Genomic DNA, 23,691 nt, shown 5'->3' on the forward strand with positions numbered 1-23,691 from the left:
GCTACCAGTGGTGTCGGCCACAGAGAAACAAACACGTGTTTCGTAGTTTCTAGAGATGGCACTGGGTGGGGGGAGCGGGGAATTGGGAAGGGGGAGAGACACTGAGATATTAAATTTGAAAGTAATTTAAATCTTTTCAATATTAACTTGGATATATTTGGGGCTTGAATACAAAGGTGGCATACTGTTTTCATTGAGAAGAGGAGGCTTCCAAGAGAGATGTCAGATGTTTGGAATACCCCCGGGCCACCTCCCTCAGAGGTGGGCGTGCACTATTCTTCTTTCTCCTGAGCACAATGAACGCTGAGGTCCTTCCTCTAGGTTTGCACTGGGCTCCTCATCAGTTGATACGTAGTTGGGATACAGTTAAAACATTATAATATAAATTCTAGCCACTGGATTTTCCACGAGACACAGAAAAAACAGAGAATGCAGAACCACATTGAAGGTGCTTGACTCAGCTCCACTGCTATGGAGTATTTCCATCATCCTCTTTGGGATGGAGCTGTTGCTAAGGTCACCAAGTTAAATGACATGGCAATCCAGAGCTTCTCCCTGGAAGAAGAAATGGCAACCCACTCCAGTATTCTTACCTGCAAAATCCCATGGACAGAGGAGCCTGGCGGGCTACAGTCTATGAAGTTGCAGAAAGCTGGGCGCAACTGAGTGACTAAGCATGCATCAGAACTTCTGAATGATTCTGGGTACTAAATATAACAGTGCTCAGTTATATACATTATTTATATGCTGCCCCAAAGTATTTATTTTATTAGGCTCAGGGTCCACATAGAGCTGGTTAACGGGCTGGACTCCAGGTTAATCCTCTGTTCAGACTCTCGATTCTCCACCTTTCTTTAGAAGAGAAGGCATATTTCTAGTATTCAGGTGAGTTAACATAATGGCTGGGTCCACATGAAATATTAACATTCATCTCCTGATATTTTTCAGCTCCATCAGAATAAAAATGCACGGGAAAAATCTGATAATGGCTTGCAGAGCCTGTAACAAGCCTTTGTCAGCAGAAGGAAAAGTGGCTTCAGAAAAAAACAGCTTCTGGCAATATCAGTGATCCTCACCATCGACATCACCACGTAGAGCCTCTGTGCTGGCTGAGAGGGTCCGGAGACAGTGGCATGGGCTGGAATCAGGATCACTGATTGATTGATTTAGCAATGCATCTTGTACCCCAGACGACACGGAGGACTGTCGTAAATGCCAAAGTACCCGGATATGGATTTTTCCAGACCTCCTAAATATTGGACACTTCTGAGCTCCTTTCACCACGAGATCACTGACCATAGTCACGTGATGGCAAGTGAAGCGCTGGGACTCTGCTGGCCTCCAGTTGAATGGAGTTTTAACGGCACACTCTCTCAAGCTGACTTTTTTTTGGTCCTGTAAAGGTGGTTTTCTGTGCTCATGAGTCTATACGAATGCCTTTGATGCCATTTTCTGAATTGTTCACGGGTCTGGTGGCTTCCTAGTGCTCATTCCTCCTGTTTTCTTGGCTGACCCTGCTGGCAAAAATACCCCTGTTGGCTTGTCCATGATCAATGTTAAATTTGGCTCAAAAAGGCCCCTGAAACATGGCAAGCTCGCACAGAGGACAACAGCCCAGTCCAAACTGTGTATTCAGAAGATGGCCCAGTATTCCCCTATCACCAGAGAAGCTAAAGCCGAGCAGGACTGTGGGTTCCCTGGTTTCTTGTTTGTGGGGGAACAGACTCCAGCCTCCATGACCTTCCCTGAGTGCCAAAGGGCAGATTTGAACAGTTGTTCAAATCAGGGAGGGGAGGGGATGTGGAGACAATGGAGGAGACCGCCTGAGTCCAGATTAAAGGAGTGCAGGCCCTGCCTGCACCTTGGCCCTTATTAGCAACCCTGCCCCGAGCCTCTGCTACAAAACTCCGCATCTTTCCTACTGGGTTGGGACGCAAAGCTTTGAAGCATAAGCCCACTGTGTCCCCTTCTGCCTGGCGAAGCAATAAAGCCATTTTCTACATGGTGCACAGAGTCTGAGTTGTCAACATCCATAGTGACCAGAATCAGGCCAGTAAAGGGATGGGACCAGCTGGATCAGGAAAGGAGGGGCTGTTGGGCCCTGGTTTAAGCCAGCTCCCTTCTTGAAGGGCGTGGGATGAAATGACACTAATTCTCGAAGAACCATATCAGACCAGCTTTTTTTGAGTTCTCAATTTCATATCTGATGGACGTGTTTCACCATTAACAAACCAGATAAAGGATGAGGAGACCTTCATCAGTTCTTTGATGGGGGAAGGTCTTGAATCTCAGAAAAGGGAAAGAAAACATTGGCCTTGATGGGTTTTGGCTCTGGCATGAGACATGTGGTTAAATCAAACACACAGTGCAGATGGAGAAATCAGGGGATTCCAAGCTGTCACTCCCAAACCTACAAGTCGCTCAGTTGTGCTCAACTCTCTGTGACCTCATAGACTGTAGCCTGCCAGGCTTCTCTGTCCATGGGATTCTCCAGGCAAGAATACTGGAGTGGGAAGCCATTCCCTTCTCTAGGGGACCTCCCTAACCCAGGGATTGAACCCAGGTCTCTCATATTGTAGGTGGATTCTGTACCATCTGAGTTTGGTTTCTCGCTTGGGGTTCGTTTTAAACTGCTACTAGAGAACATTTGTTAATTTTGAGGTATGATGTTATTATGTCAGTAATATTCATCTTCTGGGGCTTTCCTGGTAGCTGAGTGGTGAAGAATTTTCTTGCCAATGCAGGAGATAGGAATTCGATCCCTGGACCCAGGATCCTCTAGAAAAAGAAATGGCAACCCACTCCAGTATTCTTGCCTGGAGGATCCCATGAAACAATGAGCCTGGCAGGCTACAGTCCATGGGGTCGCAAACAGTCAGACATGACTGAGCGACTAAACGACATCAAGGATTCATCTTTTGGCAGAGGAACGCTTCGGGGAGTCCTGTGGCAGCTCAAGCAGGAATTTGGAGATGCCCGAAACTTAGCCTGTGGGGGCCGCTGGGAGGAGGACAAGAGGGACTCCATGGTGAAGACTGTCAGCCATCTTAAGGCAGGATGTGAAATGAGCCCGAATCCTGTTAACCATCGTTAAAGAAAAATCAGGAAACCCCCTCCTCACAGATGGCAAACAAAGACTGGAAGTAAAGGTCAGGTTATCTCAGTTAGATTAACAATAGCGCCTGTACCTGCATGTTGCAATTCCTAATACTTCCGCACCTGCATGTTATAAAACCAGTTACTAACTAACCCTACTGACTGCAGTATTCTTGGGCTCCCCTGGTGGCTCGGCTGGTAAAGAATCTGCCCGCAATGCGGGAGATCTGGGTTCGATCCCTGGGTTGGGACAGACCCCCTGGATGAAGGGAAAGGCAACCCACTCCAGTATTCTGGCCTGGAGAATTCCATGGACTGTATAGCCCACGGGGTTGCAAAGAGTCAGACATGACTGAGAGACTTTCACTTTCAACTAGTCATGTAGTGGAGGGTTAAAACCAAGTCCTCCAAAATCACCGGGGTCCTTGTCTGGAACCGATTCCCCTTGGACCTGCTAGCATAATAAACTGTACTCCACCGTCTTGAGTATCTTCTGAGGACTGTTTTGCGACTCTGGATTCTACAACAAGTCAAGATGAGGGAGGTGGGCTTCCCTTGTGGCTCAGTGGTGAAGAACCCAGGTGCCAGTGCAGGAGAGTTTGCTCCCTGACCTGGGAATGTCCACATGCTTGGAGCAACGGAGCTCCTGAGTCACACTACTGAGCCACACACCCTGAAGGCAGTACTCTGTAACCGGAGAAGCCCCGCAATGAGGAGACTGTGCACTGCGATTGGAGACCAGACCCCCTCGCTGCACCCAGAGAAAAGCCCGCGCAGCACGAAGCCCCAGCACAGTCTCATAAATAAATAAAATAAAAAGGAAAAAAGATCAGGAACCAGGGGCGCCCTCCTAGGGGCTTCCGCGGCGGCTCAGATGGTAAAGAATCTGCCTGCAATGCGGGAGACTTGAGGTCGGAAGGAAAGGCAGGTGCCTGAAGCTTGTCCGGTCAGCCCTCCCAGCTAGAAGGGGATTATAAAGACAGAACAAAGAGAGCGCACGCTACAGACCTTGAATGAAACAAAGGGCTCTGAAAGTGAAGCTTTTCTTCAACCAAATAACTACTTTCCTGTGGCCGGGGTTCTCGTCAGAGGTGGTGTGTCTCCCTCAGGTCCCCAAAGCAGTGCCCCCCGCCATCAGAAACTTGCTAATCTAATTTCTTCTTTTGCTTTGACTTTAAATTTAATAAAGTGCAGTCCAGTCGCGTCCTCAGCCATGTGTCAAAATCAGTGATGCTACATTCCTTTAGGGATTCGATACAGGCTCTCCATGCAGCAGAGAAATAGTAAAGCATGTTTGGTTGGTAATTTTGAGAATGTACCAGAAAATCAATCTCTGATTGCATTCTCATCTTGGCTAAGGAATCACAAAATTTCCTTAATGCAATTATGTATTTTTACAACTCCACTACACACCACTTGACTACAGATTATTAGGGTTTCATGGCATGGAGGATGACAAAAATTAAGTTAGGTGAAGAGAGCGTGGTGTAGCTGTGTTTCTAAAAGCAATCGTTTTGAGAGGAAACCTTTACACAGTGAGGTTCCCGTGTTGTTGACATCAGGCCTCCCTTGGCGAAGTAGCCATGCTCTGTCAACACAAACCATCTTTCGGCGGCAAAAAAATCTATGCAAATATTTCAGGCATTTATTTTATGTTAAAAGAAATATAGAAATATTATGAGAGATTATGCAAAGTGCTCACAGGAAAAACCTGAAGTCGGAAATAAACTTAACAGTTGATACAAAATGTGTTTTTGCTGTCAAGATGTGAGTTGGAGAATATCATGATTAAAACTTTTTTTTTTCAAGCAATGAATAAATATTTATGATAGGTTTGCAGAAGCAATTTGATAACAGCAGACATTTTATAAATCCAAAGGAGTGCACTTGGGAAGATCCTTCTTGAAGCATCCAGTCCTAAAGTTGGCAGAGTAAACACAACCATATCCTTGGGGGCCTTCCCTGGTGTCTCAGTGGTAAAGAATTCGCCTGCCAATGCAGGAAATGTGGGTTCAGTCCCTGGGTTGGGAAGATCCTCTGGAGAAGGAAATGGCAACCCATCCAGTATTCTTGCCTGGGAAATCCCATGGACAAAAGAGCCTGGTGGGCTACATTCGATGGAGTCACAGAGTCAGACAAGGACTTGGCAACTAAACAGCCCTAACAACAATCCTTTCTTGGAACTTGCCACAGTTGACAGTATTCCCTCTACACCAAGAGGTTTTAGGAAATCTTCAATAGGAAATTTTGCATTATACCTTGTGAATAGAATCATTTATTTTTCCCAGTACTTTAGTGTATATGGATTCAGTTGTTTTGACCTGGGGGCAGTACTCTCTTGCAGGACACATTCTTCAGTGTCTGGAGGCCTTGACAGTTCTCATGACTTGGGGTGGAGGATTGTGCCTGGCATCTAGCGGGCAGAGGCCAGTTGTTCTTGTTTACCCCGTCCTTGCAACCCCATGGACTGTGGCCCACCAGGTTCCTCTGTCCATGGGCTTTCCTAGGCAAGAATACTGGAGTGGGTTGCCTTTTCCTTCCCCAGCAGAAGCCAAGGGTGCTGCCAATGCATAGGGCAACCCCTCCGCCCAAACTCTCCCTCCAAACATTATTTCAGTCCAAAATATCGACAGTACTGATGGGGAAAAAGGATTATCCTCATTAGTACAGTACAGATTATAACACAGATGGTCTCTCTAAACCCTTTCATATCTACTGATCACCTGTAATCATGCCTAGATCATACCTATGTAACCTATGATACACACAGCATCCTCCAGAATCACCACTTCAAAGAAACTCTCACACAAAGATTCCCAATAACAATGCCACTCATTTACTCCACATACTCTCCTGTTACCGGCATCCCGTGAAAGGACTCAAGGAAAGAGAAGGGAGAGCAAGCAGGTTACCTCTCGAACAGGACCTGGCTGTAGTCGTCCAGGAGGGGAGCGTGAGTGTGGAGGAAGATGGTGTTGTAGCCCACCAAGGCTACCATCATGATCAGCATCTTCAGCTCGTAATTCACACGCAGGAAGACGGAACAGGAGATCAGCCCGAGGATACAGCTGTATATAAAGTACTGGAACAGGGAAATACATCGGGTGAATACGGAGGATCTATTCTGAGGAATGCCGGAGCGAGAATTAAAGCTGGGGACCACCACCAAGCTCCCTGGGTCAACTCCCAAACTGATCGTGAAAGCAGATGCCTTCGTCTGCTCTTTGGTCCAGTGGCAAATGACTAAACACACTGGATTTAGAAAAGAATTCCTCACGGCACGGCTTGCTCACCCAGCATGGCGTGTTTAATAAAAAATAATCGTGCCTATGGCCAAATACGTTTCAAGAAGAAGTTTTAGAAATCTGTGTTGAAGCCATGTCGTTATAAGCAGATGTCATTTGCTTCTTGAAGATGAAACAATAAGACTCCCCACACATTTATAGATTAAAACAAAGTGACTGTCCACAGGATCTTTTGTGGGCTTTCAATGATTTAATTCATTAAGGGGATACAAATCATCACAGGTAGTTCTGTTAAAGGTGTAACAAAGCCCAGGGATTTTATTAAAAGGGCAGTTGTGGGTCAGAGGGATTAGCTAGAATAAAAAGGACTTGAGAAATGAAAAGTTTTGAACTATGTACACAACAGACAAGCAACAAGTACCTACTGTAGAGCACAGGGTACTCTACACAGTATTCTGTGATAACCTGTACGAGAAAACAACCTAAACAAGAATGAGCATATGTATATGTACAACTGAGTCACTGTGCAGCGTACCTGAAGCTAACACAGCAAGGCAAATCAACCAGACTCCAAAAATTAAAATGCTAAACATTCTAAGCAGTGCATGGGCTTCACCAGACTGCTCAGGAATCTTCATTAGAGATGAAGAATGATAACAAAGACGATTGAGAATAAATTAAAGCACCATAAACAGTAAAACAAAGCTTCCCAGGTGGCTCAGTGGGTAAAGAATCTGCCTGCAATTCAGGGAACGTGGGTTCGATCCTCGAGTTGGGAAGATTTCCTGGAGAAGGGGATAGCAACCTACTCCAGGATTCTTGCCTGGAGAATCCCATGGACAGAGGAGCCTGGCGGGCTACAGTCCATGGGGGTCACAGAGAGTCAGACACAACTGAGCAAGTAAGCACATACACACAGAATAAAACCAACAAACAAGGTTTAACATGTGTTGAACATCAATTGGCCGTAGATGTGAGGGCTCACTTCTGAGCTCTCACTCCTACCCCATTGGTCTGTATGTTTTTCCTTACTCTAGTTTCACATTGCCTTGCATACTGTAGTTTGAGAGTAAAATGTGAAACTGAAAAACAAAAAAACTAAAAGCTTTGAGCCTTGTCCAGGGGATCTTCTCTGGTGGCTCAGATGCTAAAGAATCCACCTGCAATGTGGGAGACCTGGGTTCAATGCCTGGGCTGGAAGATTCCCTGGAGGAGGACGTGGTAACCCACTCCAGTATTCTTGCCTGCAGAATCCCCCTGGACAGAGGAGCGGGCTACAGTCCATGGGGGTCACAGAGAGCCAGACACAACTGAGCAAGTAAGCACACACACAAATCTTTGATCCCGGTGAGTCGTGAGTACCCTGGAAGTGGACAGGCACCTGAAGAAACTGAAGACCCCAGTGTGAGGAAGAGGCCGGGCATGGTCCACCTTTTGTGGTTCACAGGAGGGAACCGGCAGGCCCGCCTGTGTGAGCATTCTTCTGTTACCCACAGCAGACATCATCAAGACAGCACAGCCCTGGATTCAATTTGCTCCAACCAGTCATCAGCTGAGTCACTTCAGGCCAGTGACCTGACCTGCCTGTGTCAGTGTCCTCATCTGAAAAATGAGGGCAATAGTGTCCTTCTTCTGGATCACTGAGGAGAGCACGCAAAGCTTGGAGCTCACCGCCCTGCAGGCCAGGAGGTGCCCGCCAAGTGGAAACGGTTTCCGTTCTAACAAAGCCTTTGTCTGCTGGATCAAGGGGCTGGCTTAAAGAAGGGTGAGCTACCATCTCAGCGTTACTGCAACAGAAGCAGCTCTCTGTAAAGTCGAATCATTTCAATAACACAGATCTGACTGATGTTTGATAAATCCTGCCTTAAAGAAACAGCCCAGGGTGTAAGCGGCTCCATTTTAGTTTCATTATAAGGGATACACCATGTATAAGCTGCTTATTTTTGTCATTCCAGCTCTTTTATTTCCCCAGCCAAGGTCATTTACAGTCAGCCCTGGGTGAGAGTCGGTCTGTAAAGAAGGCTGAGCACCAAAGAATCAATGCTTTTGAACTGCGGTGCTGGAGAAGATTCTTGAGAGTCCCTTGGACAGCAGGGAGATCAAACCAGTCAATCCTAAAGGAAATCAGTCCCGATATTCATTGGAGAGACTGATGCTGAAGCTGAAGCTCCAATACTTTGGCCACCTGATGCGAGGAGGTGACTTACTGAAAAAGACCCTGGTGCTGGGAAAGACCGAGGGCAAAAGGAGAAGGGGGCAGCAGAGGATGAGATGGTTAGATAGCATCACTAACCTCAATGGACATGAGCTGGAGCGAACTCCAGGAGGGAGTGAAGGACAGAGAGGCCTGGCATGTTGCAGTCAATGGGGTCACAAGGAGTTGGACACAACTTAGCGACTGAACAACAACAACTGGGAAAGGCTTCTGATACCAGTGCCTCAGTATTGTTCTTGGGGAAGGAAGGAAAGTGGAAAAGACAGGCTGCAGCGTTCCCACCAGTGTTCTCCCTTCCCTGTGAAAGGTACCCATGCAGCATCAATGCAGATCCCTACCATGACGACTGAGACCTGGAATCTCAGCTTCAGAAGGAAGACCAGCAATTAATTCCCTGGGGACCCACAACAATCAGGTCAGTCCTTGGGAGGAAAGCACCCCTCGGCCGGGAGCCATGATGGGTGGCAGCAGGCGTGGGGATGCTGAAGGTCTGTAAACACAGTTCCTTTGGCAGCAATGACCTCATGTCAGTTCTCCACTGTTCTGACCACTGACCCTTTTAACGACAGAGAACAGGAAGAGGAAAGGAGCCTAGGAAACACATCCTGATGGGCCAGTTGAGCTGGTGGAGAGGAATTGTGGACTCCAGAGTCTGGGAGAGAGAAGGGCTTCCCTGGTAGCTCAGCTGGTAGAGAATCTGCCTGCGATGCAGGAGATCCCTGTTTGAGTCCTGGGTCGGGAAGATCTGCCGGGGAAGGGATAGGCTACCCACTCCAGTATTCTTGGGCTTCCCTGGTGGCTCAGCTGGTAAAGAATCCGCCTGCAATGTGGGAGACCTGGGTTCAATCCCTGGGTTGGGAAGATCCCCTGGAGAAGGGAAAGGCTACCCACCCCAGTAATCTGGCCTAGAGAATTCCAAGGACTATATAGTTCAAGGGTTTGCAAAGAGTCAGACATGGTTGAGCGACTTTCACTTTGGGTACTTTTCATTTTTGGGACAGAGAGGACGGGCACCACCAACTCAGTCTCCCTAAAGCAAAGGGTGAGGTGGCCTGGGCTTTGAAACCAGCCTCATTATAGCGCACTTTGCCATTATTACCGTGTTGTTCAGTTGCTAAGTCAAGTCCGACTCTTTGGAACCCCATGGACTGCAGCACATCAGGCTTCCCTGTCTTTCACTATCTCCCAGAGCTTGCTCAAACTCAGGTCCATTGAGTTGGTGATGCCATCCAACCATCTCGTCCTCTGCCGTCCCCTTCTCCTCCTGCCCCCAATCTTTCCCAGCTTCATGGTCTTTTCCCTTTTCCACCAGGGTCTTTTTTTACCCTAATGACTTAAATTACTTATGTACATACTTAATGAGTAAGCATTGTCCTTAGGGGGCGGGTGGAGTGTGAGGCTCAATGACACTTGGGCATCAGTACTGGGACCGCCTCTGAAAGCAGCTCAGGGAGCCCTCCAACTGTCTGAGGGTCCTCAGGAGGCCTCCTTGCCTGTGGGCATGTGCCCAGCAACCTGACCAGGCAGGTGTCTTTCCGGTGAATCAAATAAAACATGGGCTTGTACTTTGTATGTCGTCTTTTTTTTAGTTCATTTTGGGGCCCATCCACTATTAGATTTTTCAAAAGTATCTGTCCTTACCAAGAGTTAGAGAATCCTTGCTCTTTAGTCAGCAGTCATGCTTGTCTTACAAAACTGCTCCAAAAAAGCCATGAAATCACCTGGCACCTGGCAAGGTTCCCACTCAGGGTCTCACCCTTCCACTCACAAAGGAGCTCATTGGTACCAATCATTAACGGCATGCCTGTCCACTGAATGGGTGACTGAAGGTAAGGAGGGTGACAAGGCCTGCTTTAATAATTCCTGTGAAGACTGAAGCATGTAATGGAAGCAGACAGCACAGAGCAGTGTGCGGCCCACGTGAAGCCACGTGAATTGTGCTTTTATTGTTATCAAGTGGGGCTGTGTGTAAGATTTGATTTTAAAAAGGATTTTGCTGCTAAAACTACGCTGAAAACAATGATTAGAATTCAGGTTTTTGATAGTTCAGCCTAAGTGAATGAGAAGCGGAATTTGTTGTTGTTCGGTCAGTTAGGCAAGTCTGACTCTTTGTGATCCCATGGACTACAGCACGCCAGGCTCCCCTGTCCTTCACCATCTCCTGCAGTTCATTCAAACACATGTCCGTTGAGTCGATGATGCTATCCAGTCATCTCATCCTCTGTGGCCCCCTTCTCCTCCCGCCTTCAATCTTTCCCAGCATCAAGGTCTTTTCCAAAGAGTCAGCTCCTCGTATCAGGTGGCCAAAGTATTGGACTTTCAGCTTCGACATCAGTCCTTCCAGTGAATATTCAGAGGTGATTTCCTTTTGGACTGACTGGTTTGATCTCTTTGCTGTCCAAGGGACTTAAGAGTCTTCTCCAGCATCACAGTTCAAAAGCATTGATTCTTTGACGCTCAGTCTTCTTTATGGTCCAACTCTTATATCCATACATGACTACTGGAAAAACCATAGCTTTGACTATACTGTCCTTTGTCAGCCTAGTGATGTCTCTGCTTTTTAACACACTGTCTACTGTGGGCATAGCTTCTCTTCCAAGGAACAAGTGTCTTATGAACAAGGCATGGGGATGGCTCTGAGGCACATCCTCCTTCCAGGGGTTGATGGACCAGGTAACAACATCCATCCAAGGAGAAGGAGCCAGACCACACAGGGAGTTTAAATCTTTCTCTAAAGAAGGGGGCTCCAAACTGCCCATGGTGAGGTCACAGCTAGTAAACCCTCATCATGAATCTTGTCCCTCACATAACTAAAATAGAAAAGATGCTCCCTAATCCTCACTGGGTTCACAGTACTGCTGAAAATGAAGGCCAGGACCCCAGGGAAAAGGGATGAAGCTTATGTTTTCCTCTCTTCCTGAGCCTACGTGGACCCTGTTATGGACTTTGGACAGCTGGCCACTGAAACAGTCGTGGCTTAAAGAGCACCAGATGCCCCTATTCTCTGTACACAGACCTTTGAGCATCCCAGAAAACTGAAATGAGATGGGGAAAAGGATCAATGCCTAATATCAAGGGGATAAATCAACAAAAGCAAAGTGAAGAAAGGAGACTTTACTGCTATAGTTGATGGAGTTTAAGAAATTGGTAGCAAAATTTAAAAATATACATCTTCAGTGACCAACTTCCATGAGTCTGGAATAGTTCATCTAGCACTCTTGAAGCTATGGGAGACAAACTAAATGTATGTTACTTTTAGACGACTATTCAGAAAATCAAAAGAAGAGTATCAAAATCATTTTTTTCACACAAAATTCATAGAAGAAAGAAGTCGTTAAGCAGTAAATAACTAATTTAGTTCTTTTCACTTAAAAAGACTGATGTGTTAGTAAGTTTTGAACTTTCAATCTAGGCCCTTCTGGACCTTGGTTAAAATGGGTTGTTAGTAAGGATTATTTGATATATAATCACTGGATGGCATTTGCAGCCAAAGAAGAAGAAATATGAGCTTCGGACCCAGTCATCACAGAGTCAGGAAGCTAATTCACGGAGCAATTAGTGAAATCTGTAAGCAACACACCCAGAAATTCAGTGACATACAACTGAAAGCGACATGCTGGGGTGCACACTATAAAATGTCGTGTCAAGATAAACTGTTGCCGTTGCAATGCAGAACCGTATGGAGGCTCCTCAGAAAACTAAAAATGCCACATGGCCCAGCAATCCCACTCCTGGGCCTATATCCAGACAAAACTATAATTCAAAAGGACACATGCTTTATTTATAGTAGCCAAGACACGGAAACAACTTAAATGCCCGTCCACACGTGAATGGATGAAGATGTGGAGCACGTATACACAATGGAATACTACTCGGGCATGAAAAGGATGAAACAATGCCATTTGCAGCTACGTGGATGCACCTAGAGATGATTATACTAAGTCAGTCAGGTTATTCTAAGTCAGATCATCACTAAGATGATCATTCTGAAGTAAGTCAGACCGAGAAAAAGGAATACCAGATGCTATCACTTATATGCGGAATCTAAAATAGATGCAAATGAACTACAAAACCGAAACACACTCACAGACACAGAACACAGACTTACGGGTGCCAGGGTGGGAGAGGGTTACATGGGGAGTTTGGGGTTAGCAGATACAAACTAGTATGCATAGAATGGATAAACAGCAAGGTCCTATTTTACAGCTTGGGGGATTATATTCCACATCCTGTAATAAGCCATAATGGAAAAGAATATATATGTAATAAACCATGATGGAAAAGAATATGTATCTGTAAAACTGAATCACTTTGCTGAACACCAGAAACTAACACAACATTGTGAATCAAACATGTCAATAAAAAGATGAACATGTAGCATTAAGAGAATAAGGGACAAAGTCATCTGTGAGAGCCTCAAAAGGCCATGGGAAGTTTGTCCATGTGGTCTAATCGGTTTCCACTGGCTGGGAGTTTTCCATCAAAGGCTGGCAATTTTTACCCGGTCAGGACAGACTCAGATACAGAATCTAAACAAGGAGAATAAAGTCTACGGCGGAAGAGGAAGTGAAAGGCACGCCATTGAATCGGTAACAGCACACAGGAAAACAATAAAAACAATAAGAACCAGGGAGATGTGCTTACCGGCAGGAAAAACAGATTTTGCGCACGCAGAATTGCTGCCTGGTTACTTGCGCCAGAAAGACTCGTGTTGGACGCGTTGGCAGTCGGAAGAATTGTTTCCTCTGAGTCACTCAGGAAAAACTGCAAAGAAAATGTTGCTGGAATGAATCAGTGCAAAGGAGAGTAAAGGGTTAGCAGGTGGGGGCTCAGCTTACTAAGGATATGTTTCTTCGGCTCATTGAGCAGCATTGTGGGGACCGTTCAGCCTCTTTACTTCACTGCTAATCCCTTCAGCTTCTCTTTGAGGCTTTGGAAATCTCTATTGAATAAGTAAGGCACTCTTGCTGTGCTCCCCACTGCACAGTGAATTCCAGAACTCCCGGACTGATGTTAAGGAAAAGAGAAGCACCTCTGTTAAGCAGGAATTTAAAATGAACCAAGCGCAGGGAAGAGAGCGTGGTTAGAATGACGTTGGAGGCTGTCATCGCCACGCACACACAGTCAACTCTCTATCACGAGGTGGGGGTCTTCCCTCCGTGTTTCTGCAGTATCTTCATCGTCTTCACCAAACGCATGAGTGGAGCCTCCTGAATTTTGTATCTTAAGGAGATAAACTAATTTTACGGGAGACATGCAATAGCTGACCCCGACATTTGCCTCTACTATTTGTGAGCGCTTGGCAGCTCAGGGTCACCAGGGGCAAAATGGGAGAGAAAGGGTGCTCTCAGGGCTATTGGAAAGGCGGTCCTAATTTAAAAAGGAAGCAATCCTGAGAAAATAAATATGATTAGCTCTTATAGGGACTTTCCCACTGGCTCAGCAGTAAAGAATCTACCTACAAAGCCGGAGATGCAGGTTTGATCCCAGGTCAGGGAGATCCCCAGGAGAAGGAAATGGCAACCTACTCCAGCATTCCTGCCTGGGAAATCCCATGGACAGAGGAGCCTGGTGGGCTACAGTCCATGGGGTCACAAAGAGTTGGACACGACTTAGGACTAAACAACAATAGTGGGTACCAACAGCAGCACCCAGAAGGAAAGTCAGTCAGTTTGCAAGGAAGGAAAAATTCAATCTCTTTCTTTCTGTTTCTCTCTCCTTCGCTCACCCGCTCTCCTCTGTTTCTCTCTCTCTCTCTCTCTTTCCTGGAGAAGCTTCCATACAGATTGCTTAGGATCAGTCACTTTCTATCCTGTGACTGCGGGTCAGACAACTGTTCAGTGAAGATAAAGCAGAGAACCTCGGGCCAGGTCCCCTTATGAAAAATATCCCTCTCTTCCATGAAACTAGGCTAGGCTTTCTGCGCAGGGCTCACCATCCATGCTCAAGGTCTAGAGAAGAAAGCTTCCTTGAACAGTTTCTGCTGCTGCTTTTGTTTGTCCCTTTGATGGTGGACTTCTTGTCAAAGACCTCCAGCAATTTACTTAGGTAAATAAGAAGGCATTTGTTTAATATATTGTTGAGAACATTTCCTCTCAGATTCCAAGAATGGTTCTAGATACAGTGTTTCTGCCCATTATATATTTTGATAAAATGCTGCAAAATACTAATTTAAAAGTCAAATACATGTAGATTTCTTTCACGAATTGTTGTTTGGTCGCTAAGTTGTGTCCAACTCTTTGCGACCCCATGGACTGCAGCATGCCAGGAGATATTATTTTTTACTATTAATACTAAATAATTTATCAAAAATGTTACAAACCTTGGATGAAATATAAATGTGCTGATTATTTTGGAAAAATATAACAGGAAAAAAATGGAGTAATTGCTGGCCAAATACAAGACTCCAAAATGTAAAAAATTAGATTTGACAGACCCAACATACATTTGATTTAAATACTAAAGGAAACAACAAATAGAAGGAGACCGTTTAGATTGATAGGTTACTAGTCTCAGGAATCTGAGATCGTAAAATAATGAAAGAAAAACCTTTCTTAATTATATCAGCATAAAAAGAAGAAAGCAAATGAGTAATAATATATCCTGTGAAAGCTTTGTTTTGCAAGAAGGCTCTGCGATAGTAGGATGGTTGAACTTGAAAAGCCGTGGAGAACTTTAATCACCACATTCAGGAATGCTTCATTAACCCCCTTCAGCTACTTTCTTCTAGTGTTTAATTAACTACCCCTAAAATCAAGGCCTCCTTGTCCTGTCTGTGCGGCTTCATACTGCAGTTTGGAACCAATTTTCCTCTTTCGTCTCCTTAGCCACTTAAAAATAACAAACTTCTAATTACAGCCAGGCCAGGCTTGAGGGTTATCAGCCCCACATCCTTCTCCCTCCTGGGTTAAGGTGCCACAGTTTTCTGCACAGAATGCATTTCTAGTTTCATAATTATTTGGGGGAACTCCTCTCTGGACCTATTTTAGTATTTCTACAACCTTTGTCCTAGTTGGGAAAATGTTCATCCCCCGGACAAGATATCCCAATTGAGTGCATATTTTTAGCCCTCCTTCCAATTGTTACATTTCCCAGACAATGTAAAGCATCTCAGAATTATGTTTTTCAAGTAATATGAAATTGTGAACATGCAATTTAATACCGTGCTTGTGCCCGATAACATCATTGCTTGTCATTTGGTTGGAGTTAGAAGTAATTAACCAATTAGAATTAGATTATCAATTAACCACTAGTTAACCCTGGCTAGCTCTGTGTCTAGGTGGCTCACAAAGCTGGGCTATTTATAATTAGTCTCTGGGCAGTTTCTCGGAAAAGGTACAAAATTTTGGGAGGCATCACGTGATGAAAGTGTCAAAATGTCAGAAAAAAAATGGCAGAGGATTTGAGCTTCTCAGACATGGCTCTGAATAGCCAGCTGGGAACGAAAATGGAACAAAACACAGAGGTCTCTAGCTATTTGATACCCCAAACCCTATATGTGGGGAAAAAAGTCAGGATAACTGGTTGGTTTTCTCTACTTTTTATTGGAGTGTGGTATTTAAAATGTCCTGGTAATATCTCACAATTCATTTTAAATAAAGCTCACCTGGACATTTTGTCATTTATGTTAGTGTGCGCATGTATGCTAAGTCGCTTCAGTTGTGTCCAACTCTTTGTCACCCTCTGGACTGTGTCAGGCTCCTCTTTATATGGGACTCTCCAGGCAAGAATACTGGAGTGGGTAGACATGCCCCCTCCAGGGGATCTTCCCCACCCAGGGATTGAACCTGCAACTCTTATGTCTCCTGCATCGGCAGGCAGGTTCTTCACCACTAGCGCCACCGGGGAAGCCCATGGTAGCGTGCTGCTGCTGCTGCTAAGTCGCTTCAGTCATGTCTGACTCTGTGCGACCCCACAGATGGCAGCCCACCAGGCTCCCCCGTCCCTGGGTTTCTCCAGGCAAGAACACTGGAGTGGGTTGCCATTGCCTTCTCCAATGCATGAAAGGGAAAAGTGAAAGTGAAGTCTCTCAGTGGTGTCCGACTCTTAGCGACCCCATGGACTGCAGCCTACCAGGCTCCTCCGTCTATGGGATTCTCCAGGCAAGAGTGCTGGAGTGGGCCGCCATTGTCTTCTCCGACGTTAGTGTGTAATGAGAGGTAAAGAACACCATCCCCACTAACCCTGGCTCTTACAAGGGCTCTGAGATTTCAGCTCGGGAGAAACATTAGTGACTGAAAATCCACATGGGGGCTCAGCATGAAGGGGCCCGCCCACACAGTCAGGAGCAGAGGGCGCTGGTGGGGGGCCTCGGTCCTCACATCACCCCTGCAGCTTCTCTCTCTCCCAAGGGAAAGAAGGTGATGGCAGGTGGTGACAGAAAAGCAGTTTAATAAGGGCTGTTTGCCACTGGCTGGAAAAATCCAGGGCAAACCAGGAGTTTTTCCCTGGTGTGAAGGGACTGGGCATCAAAAAGAAAATGAGAACCTTAAACATGTTATCCGAAGTGGAATGAGCCAGACACAAAGAGACTAACAGCGTGTCATCTCACGTGTAGGAGGTTTTCTAGGGTGGGCAAGGTCACCGTGGCAGAAAGCAGAACAGACCTTACCAGGGGTTGGGGGTGAGGGGAAGTCGTTGTTCACAGGAACAGAGCTTCTGTGCACGACGATGACAAATTTCTGCAAATGGAGAGGGTGAGCGGAGCACAAAGCTGCAGATACACCGAATGCCCCGAAGGTACGCTCAACCACGGTTGAAATGATAGACTCGGTTATACATAGAGAGTTTCCCCAAAGGAAAAGCAACAAGCACTGAAAACAGAAAAAGACGGGGGGAAAGGGAAGAAGAGGAAAGCATTTTTCCCTCTACCCTAAAAGAACACTCCAACATCACAGAAGCCACAGAAGAGGGTCTGAATGTGCTGTGACTTTAAAATGACGACCTTCCCTGAGCAGAAGTACATCATCTTCCCAGTGACTTAGGGCTTCCCAGGTGGCTCAGTGGTAAAGACCCCAACCGCCAACGCAGGATATGCAGGAGACGTGGGTTCATTTCCTGGGTTGGGAAGGTCCTCTGAAGGAAGAAATGGCTACCCACTCCAGTATTCTTGCCCGGAGAATCCCATGGACAGAGAAGCCTGGTGGGCTACATTTCATGAGGTTGCAAAGAGGTGGACCCGACTGAGCAACTGAGTCTGTGCACACCCAGTGCCTTAAGGAGAGCTTGCTCAGGAAGGCAGCCCCTCCCCTAAACCCTGAACAACGGAGCTGCTCTTCCCCTTGGAATGTTAGTCCAGGGCCTGGATTAGCTTCACTGGGTTACTCACTGCTAACAAATAGCAAAGCTACAACTTGGGAGTAGGGCTGTTAGTCTAGAAATTGTATTCTTAAAAGAAGTACCAGGATAAGTTTAAAAGCTCTACTGCATTTAATAGTAGCCTATTAAATGAGGATGGAGATTTTTCAAGTAGGGCTAGGAAAACTGCTGAGAGCATCTAACCACATACAGGTCAAGACTGGTACCCGCCTCCCCAGTGGGAGGAGCCATCTTTCCTGAATGTGAGTGAGGGTCCTGGAGCCCACTTCCCTTGCCTGGCACCCCCTGGGGATGCGTGTGACCCCAGGGAGGTCACAGCACCCTGCAGTGGGGCTAGGAACACCAGACTTTGTGCCTGACGCAGTCAAAACTCAAGTGGCTGGGGATCTAGTAGCTGGAGAACATTTCTCTGTAAGTCATCAGATGTGATCAGGGATGGCACCGGATGGACCAGTCCTTCCCGTGATGAATAAGACATGAGGAGAAAACCCACTAACTAGGGAAAGTATTTCTTCTCTCTACCTAATGTTGGATTTTGTACTGTTTTGTGATACTTCCTTGAAACAAAAATAAGAGCCTCTGGATGGCGAAGAACCACTAAATTCATCAGGTATCGAGAAAAATAATGGACAGGAACAAGTAACTTAAGGCTTTTCCTTGCTCCAAGGCTCTAGTCCTATAGGAGGCAGCCCAGTGCGCTGAGCCTCATTTCATTCTTTCTCAAAGTTGATCCATCAGACTTTTATTGTGTCTTCCATAGACTTCTCTACCGCACTTGGCAATGCACTTCTTTCTTTTTGAGGACCGAAAATGACACTGGAAGACATATTTAGGGTATACAAAATGCAATTCTTCACTCCAAAGGGATTGCAGTTACTGTGAAAGTGAGTCACTCAGTTGTGTCTGACTCTTTGCGACCCCATAGACTGTACAGTCCACGGAATTCTCCAGGCCAGAATACTGGAGTGGGTAGCTGTTCCCTTCTCCAGGGGATCTTCCCAGCAGTTACTGTAAAAATGTGTTAATCGGTGGCTTCCTGGTGGCTCAGATGGTAAAGAATCTGCCTGCAATGCAGGAGATCCAGGTTCTATCCCTGGGTGGGGAAGGTTCCCTGGAGGAGGACACGGCAACCCACTCCAGTATTCTTGCTTGGAAAACTTCATGGACAGAGGAACTTGGTGGGCTATAGTCCATAGGGTCCCAAAGAGTCAGAGCTCATCAAACATTTATAGATGGTGACTGAACTGCCTGTCAATCACTAATTATCCTAGGAGAAATACAATCAGCTTTCACATCATATTTGTTTCCCATTTCAATTCTGTCTTTTAAAAATTATCTGATGAATCCTGGTTTTATAAGGTCAAACCGGATTTCATAAAAAACATGTTTTCATTCATTCATTCTTCTCTCATTTAGTAACTGTGGAATGGCCCTTCCTTGTATAAAAGGTGCTTTCCTGGGATGCAAGAAAAAAAAAAAAAAGACCTCGCCATCAGGTGTGTGATGCTGTGTTAAACGTTGTGTCAACTTTCAGGATGTATGCACAGGTGAGTGCACAGGTAAGTGAACACACTTTGAAGGGATGTGTGCTGTGTTTAGTAGCTCAGGTGTGTCTGACTCTTCGTGACCCTTTGGACTGTAACCCACCAGACTCCTCTGTACGTGGGATTTTCCAGGCAAGAATACTGGAGTGGGTTGCCACTCCCTTCTCCAGGGGATCTTCCTGAGACAAGGATTGAACCTGGGTCTTCTGTGCCTCCTGCACTGGCAGGTAGATTCTTTACTCAATGAGCCATCAGGGAAACCCTCCAAAGGGATGAAGAAGCTTAACGATAAGGGTTGGGGGACACAGGACACAGACTTGGTGTATTAGAACTCCCCAGAGCTCTAGCTTATGTCCTTCAAGGATGTTCTGCTTCTCCCTGCGCTACCCGCCTTCGTGGTGAAGTCCACTCTTTCCAAGCTGTTCCCCTACAGCTCACTTCACTGAGCTCTTCCTGGAGCCAGCTGGCTCTTTTTCCCAGAGAGTTGGCCCCTAGAGCAGCAGGACTAACACACACACGCTTGCTACGAAGTCCAGCACGAGGAACCCGCTTTAGGAAATGCCCCTGTTTCTCCAAGGCTCCCGCCACCCCCCGTGTCTCTGTCCATCTTCCTCTGTGGTGATGTATTCACATGCCATAGCCAACGGTACTGCCTGTGCGGGAAGGCTGGAGTCCAGCAGATAGTGACCCACTGGCTGAAGGGCTCTTCCAGGAAAGGCTGGTCCTCAGTTCTGCATCACACGCTCCTCACCAGGAGGCCACCCCACCCCCAACTCTGCTGACCGCGCTGGGGCCACAGTTACACTCTCCTTGGGTCGTCACGCAGAGAGTCCTCGGGCGGTTGTCGGGATGCCTCATGAACACAAGCCTCAGGCTGATGGCGGCCAACATCCCCTCCAGCCCTTGAGATCTGAAATCCCTCTGGAGGAGGATCATTCTCGAGGGAATTTCCTGTCCGGACCAGGTACCATGTCCCAGCTCTTCCCTGGTCAGTCCTGATGACGCCTTTGTTGGAAATAAGCGCTGTCATGATGCAAGGATGCTTGAGATCTAGAAGAAAGGGTCTCCATCCCTGGCGCAAGGTGTCATCACCCTTGGCGCAGGAAGATGGCCTTGGGTGCTGTGCATGTCCAGGGGGAGGGGAGATGGGCTGGGAGGAGTCTGGGGGGGAGGGCCGGGATGGTGGAGTTGCCATGGATGAACGTGACACAGCAGGACAACTCCACACAGGAACCCAAGACCAAGGGCCAGCTGGTCCGGGAAGTCTTCCATCTACAAGGACTTGACTGCAGAGCCCTCTCTCCCAACAGACACCATCAGCTCTTACTGCACAGGCCCAGCTGGGGGCAGCCTCTTTGCAAGCTGAGCTCTGAGGCTGAGCAGGTGTGTACCAAGGAAACAGGAGTCGCAGGGACACCCCTCAATGGCCCCTGCCTTGGAAGAAGACCTACCTTAGGGCCCGGGCTTCTCAGGGGAGCTACAGGGAGCTGGGCTGCGTGGTCAGGGAAGCGGGAGGAGCCAGCACAGCTCTTAAGCCCACGGGAAGACACCCAGGAGCGCACACTATTCCCGCCCTGATGGACAGGAAGAGGGAGATGGGAGGGAAGCTGGTGCTTGTCTGCCACCTTCTTCCCGGGTGTCCTTAAGGTGGACTATCGAGGCAGAGTGACGGAGAAGAGGGGGCCAGTCCACCCCGGCCTCTGCTACCCCAGCCCATCTGCCTTCCAGTTGGCATCACCCTCACCTGAATCTCCAGGTGCGTCCGTACAAACCCATATACATGGGTGTGACCCATGGTATAACATTGAGGACAGATCTCAAGCAAACCGTCACGGTCCCTGCCTACTTCTTCAGCCTTACTTTTTGCTGCTTCTTAGGACACATTTCTCTCTTTGTCCTGATGCTAAATGTCTGCCCTCCTGATCTTCCCTCCATCATCCGGTGAAAACTACTTGTGTCCATTTTCAGAATTCCGTCCTGCTGGCCTGGTTCCCCTATCCTTGCCCCACCCCGTCATGCTTCCACTGTCAGACTCTTTCATAACCTCTTACCCAGCTGTCAGTCTCCTAAATTTGGCCATAAACTCCGGGGAGACAAACTCACTTTGGGTTCCAAGGATCTAGTGAAGTACCAGGTGTGTATTTATGCTCGATATATGTTATTTTTTTGTTGAGTGAATGCGTGGTGGTCGATGGTGATGATGTGAGAATAATAAAAAGGATGTGTCTTAATCGGCACTGATTACCGAAGTGTCTGCTTTTAAGGATATACCACTAAAAACATTGATATGGTAAGAGCAACCCCTGGTTCAGTACTTACCAAATGCCTGATGCCATCCTAAGTGTGCCAGGAGCATCAGTTAATTTACCTGAAAAATCCACCTTAACAGAGAAGTGTCAGTTCTCACTGAGAAAGTCTCAGCTTTCTCATGAGAAGTGAAATGGAGCCTGTGGAAGCTTTTAATGAAAATTCTTCAAAACCACCCAGCTGGTTAAGGTGGGAGTGATGGTGATGTCTGAAATCAGGCCCTTTAAAGCCCAAAGCAGCACCCCATTCCCACTGCAGTCTCTCTAATTTGCTGATTCTGGTCTCCCTGGTGATTAGCCTGCTAACATTCAGTGGCATTTCCATAGCTGGAGTCAGGACGAGCTAGGGAGTGGGAAGCTGCTGGAAGGAGTCTCCCTCCCTCCCTGGGGGCCTCCCCAGGAAGCACCCTTCCTTTATGCAAAGCGGTTGGATGTTGAATTTAAAGAGGCAGCAATGGGTATCACCGAAGGAGCTATGGGGAAGGTTTCAAAATGCCATGAGATGGACCAAATCCCACGAGAAAGGCCATATCCCACGAGATGGACACCACGGCATGTCCAGGCTGTGACTCACCATATTGAACACGGCCATGGTCAATATGATGGCTGTGGTGATGACCGTCAGGGACATCCGAGGCCAAGGCCGGTTGGCGATGATGCCCGATGACTTTAAAAGCCACAGGAGAGAAGCAGATGCTTTCTTGCTGCATTGCTAAGAGCGGAGAGAAAGAAAAAGAAACGCGTTGCTATTTTATGTATTTTTCTCAAGGATGTTTAAAACACAGGATGCACCGATCTTCTTCATACGTGAGACCAGTAGACCATGTTGGCATTCTTCTTACAAGCTGGGAACAAATTCATTAAATTTCTATGACAGATTACGACACGCTTGTATGTCCTTTAAGAGAGACCTGAAATTATGTTTAAAAATTCTTCTGGTAAAGGAAAAATACGCCAGTTAATTAAACGACTCTGGCGGACGTATTGGGTCTCAGATCACAGCTGTGAGGAAGCCGTTTTCAGAAATTCAGGTGATTTGTGTAGGAAACAGCTCAACATGCAGCTGATCCTAAGAGTTCATCTGCACCACACAATACGATAGTCTGGAACCTGTCCCTGTGGAGATGACCCCCAGCGCTCTCAGCTGTGGCTCGTGGTGATGGCTGCACCTCATCCTGTCCTGAGAGGGCTTCCCCCACGTGGAGAAGCCCTAGTTTTTATTATAAAAATACTATTTTTAATTGTGTTAAAAACACATAAGATGAAATTTATCCTCTTAACTGCTTTTTCTTTTTGTAACATTCTTAGGGCTTTTCAAAAAAACTGGAGTATAATCACTTCACAGTGTTGTGTGGGTTTCCGCCATACAACAAAAAAGAGGAATCATATGCGTACTCATAACCCCTCCCTCTTGAGCCTCCCTCCCACTTCACCCATCCCACCCCTCTAAGTCATCACAGAGCACTGAGTTGCTGCTGCAGCTGCTGAGTCGCTTCAGTTGTGTCCGACTCTGTGCGATCCCATAGATGGCAGCCCACCAGGCTCCCCCGTCCCTGGGATTCTCCAGGCAAGAACACTGGAGTGGGTTGCCATTTCCTTCTCCACTGCATGAAAGCAAAAAGTGAAAGGGAAGTCGCTCAGTCGTGTCCGACTCCTAGCGACCCCATGGACTGCAGGGCCCCTCCGTCCATGGGATTGTCTGGGCGAGAGCACTGGAGTGGGGTGCCACTGCCTTCTCCGGCACTGAGCTGGGCTCCCTCTATTAGACAGCTGCTTCCCACTAGCTGTCTATTTCACACGTGATCATGCACATACGTCAATGCTACTCTCCCAAGTCGCCCCACCCTCCCCTTCCCCCACTGTGTCCACGTCTGTTCTCTATGTCTGTGTCTCTATTCCTGCCCTGCAAATAGCTCTTAACCATTTTTAAGTGCAGAGTTCAGCAGTGTTAATCTTATATACTTTGC

General features: G+C 46.9%; 1 protein-coding gene across 1 annotated transcript in view; it reads right to left on the minus strand.

The window, feature by feature from the left end:
- ADCY2 (adenylate cyclase 2) overlaps positions 1 to 23,691 on the minus strand; it is a 460,851-nt gene that overhangs the window by 47,946 nt on the left and 389,214 nt on the right. The window contains exons 16-18 of the mRNA XM_052659207.1: positions 22,299 to 22,436; positions 13,201 to 13,320; positions 6,009 to 6,178 (exon numbers count right to left, since the gene is read on the minus strand). Of these exons, the coding sequence (XP_052515167.1) occupies positions 6,009 to 6,178; positions 13,201 to 13,320; positions 22,299 to 22,436 (428 nt within the window). The remainder of the gene's footprint in view (positions 1 to 6,008; positions 6,179 to 13,200; positions 13,321 to 22,298; positions 22,437 to 23,691) is intronic.

This window comes from Budorcas taxicolor, chromosome 20 (assembly GCF_023091745.1).
Source record: "Budorcas taxicolor isolate Tak-1 chromosome 20, Takin1.1, whole genome shotgun sequence".
NCBI lineage: Eukaryota > Metazoa > Chordata > Mammalia > Artiodactyla > Bovidae > Budorcas > Budorcas taxicolor.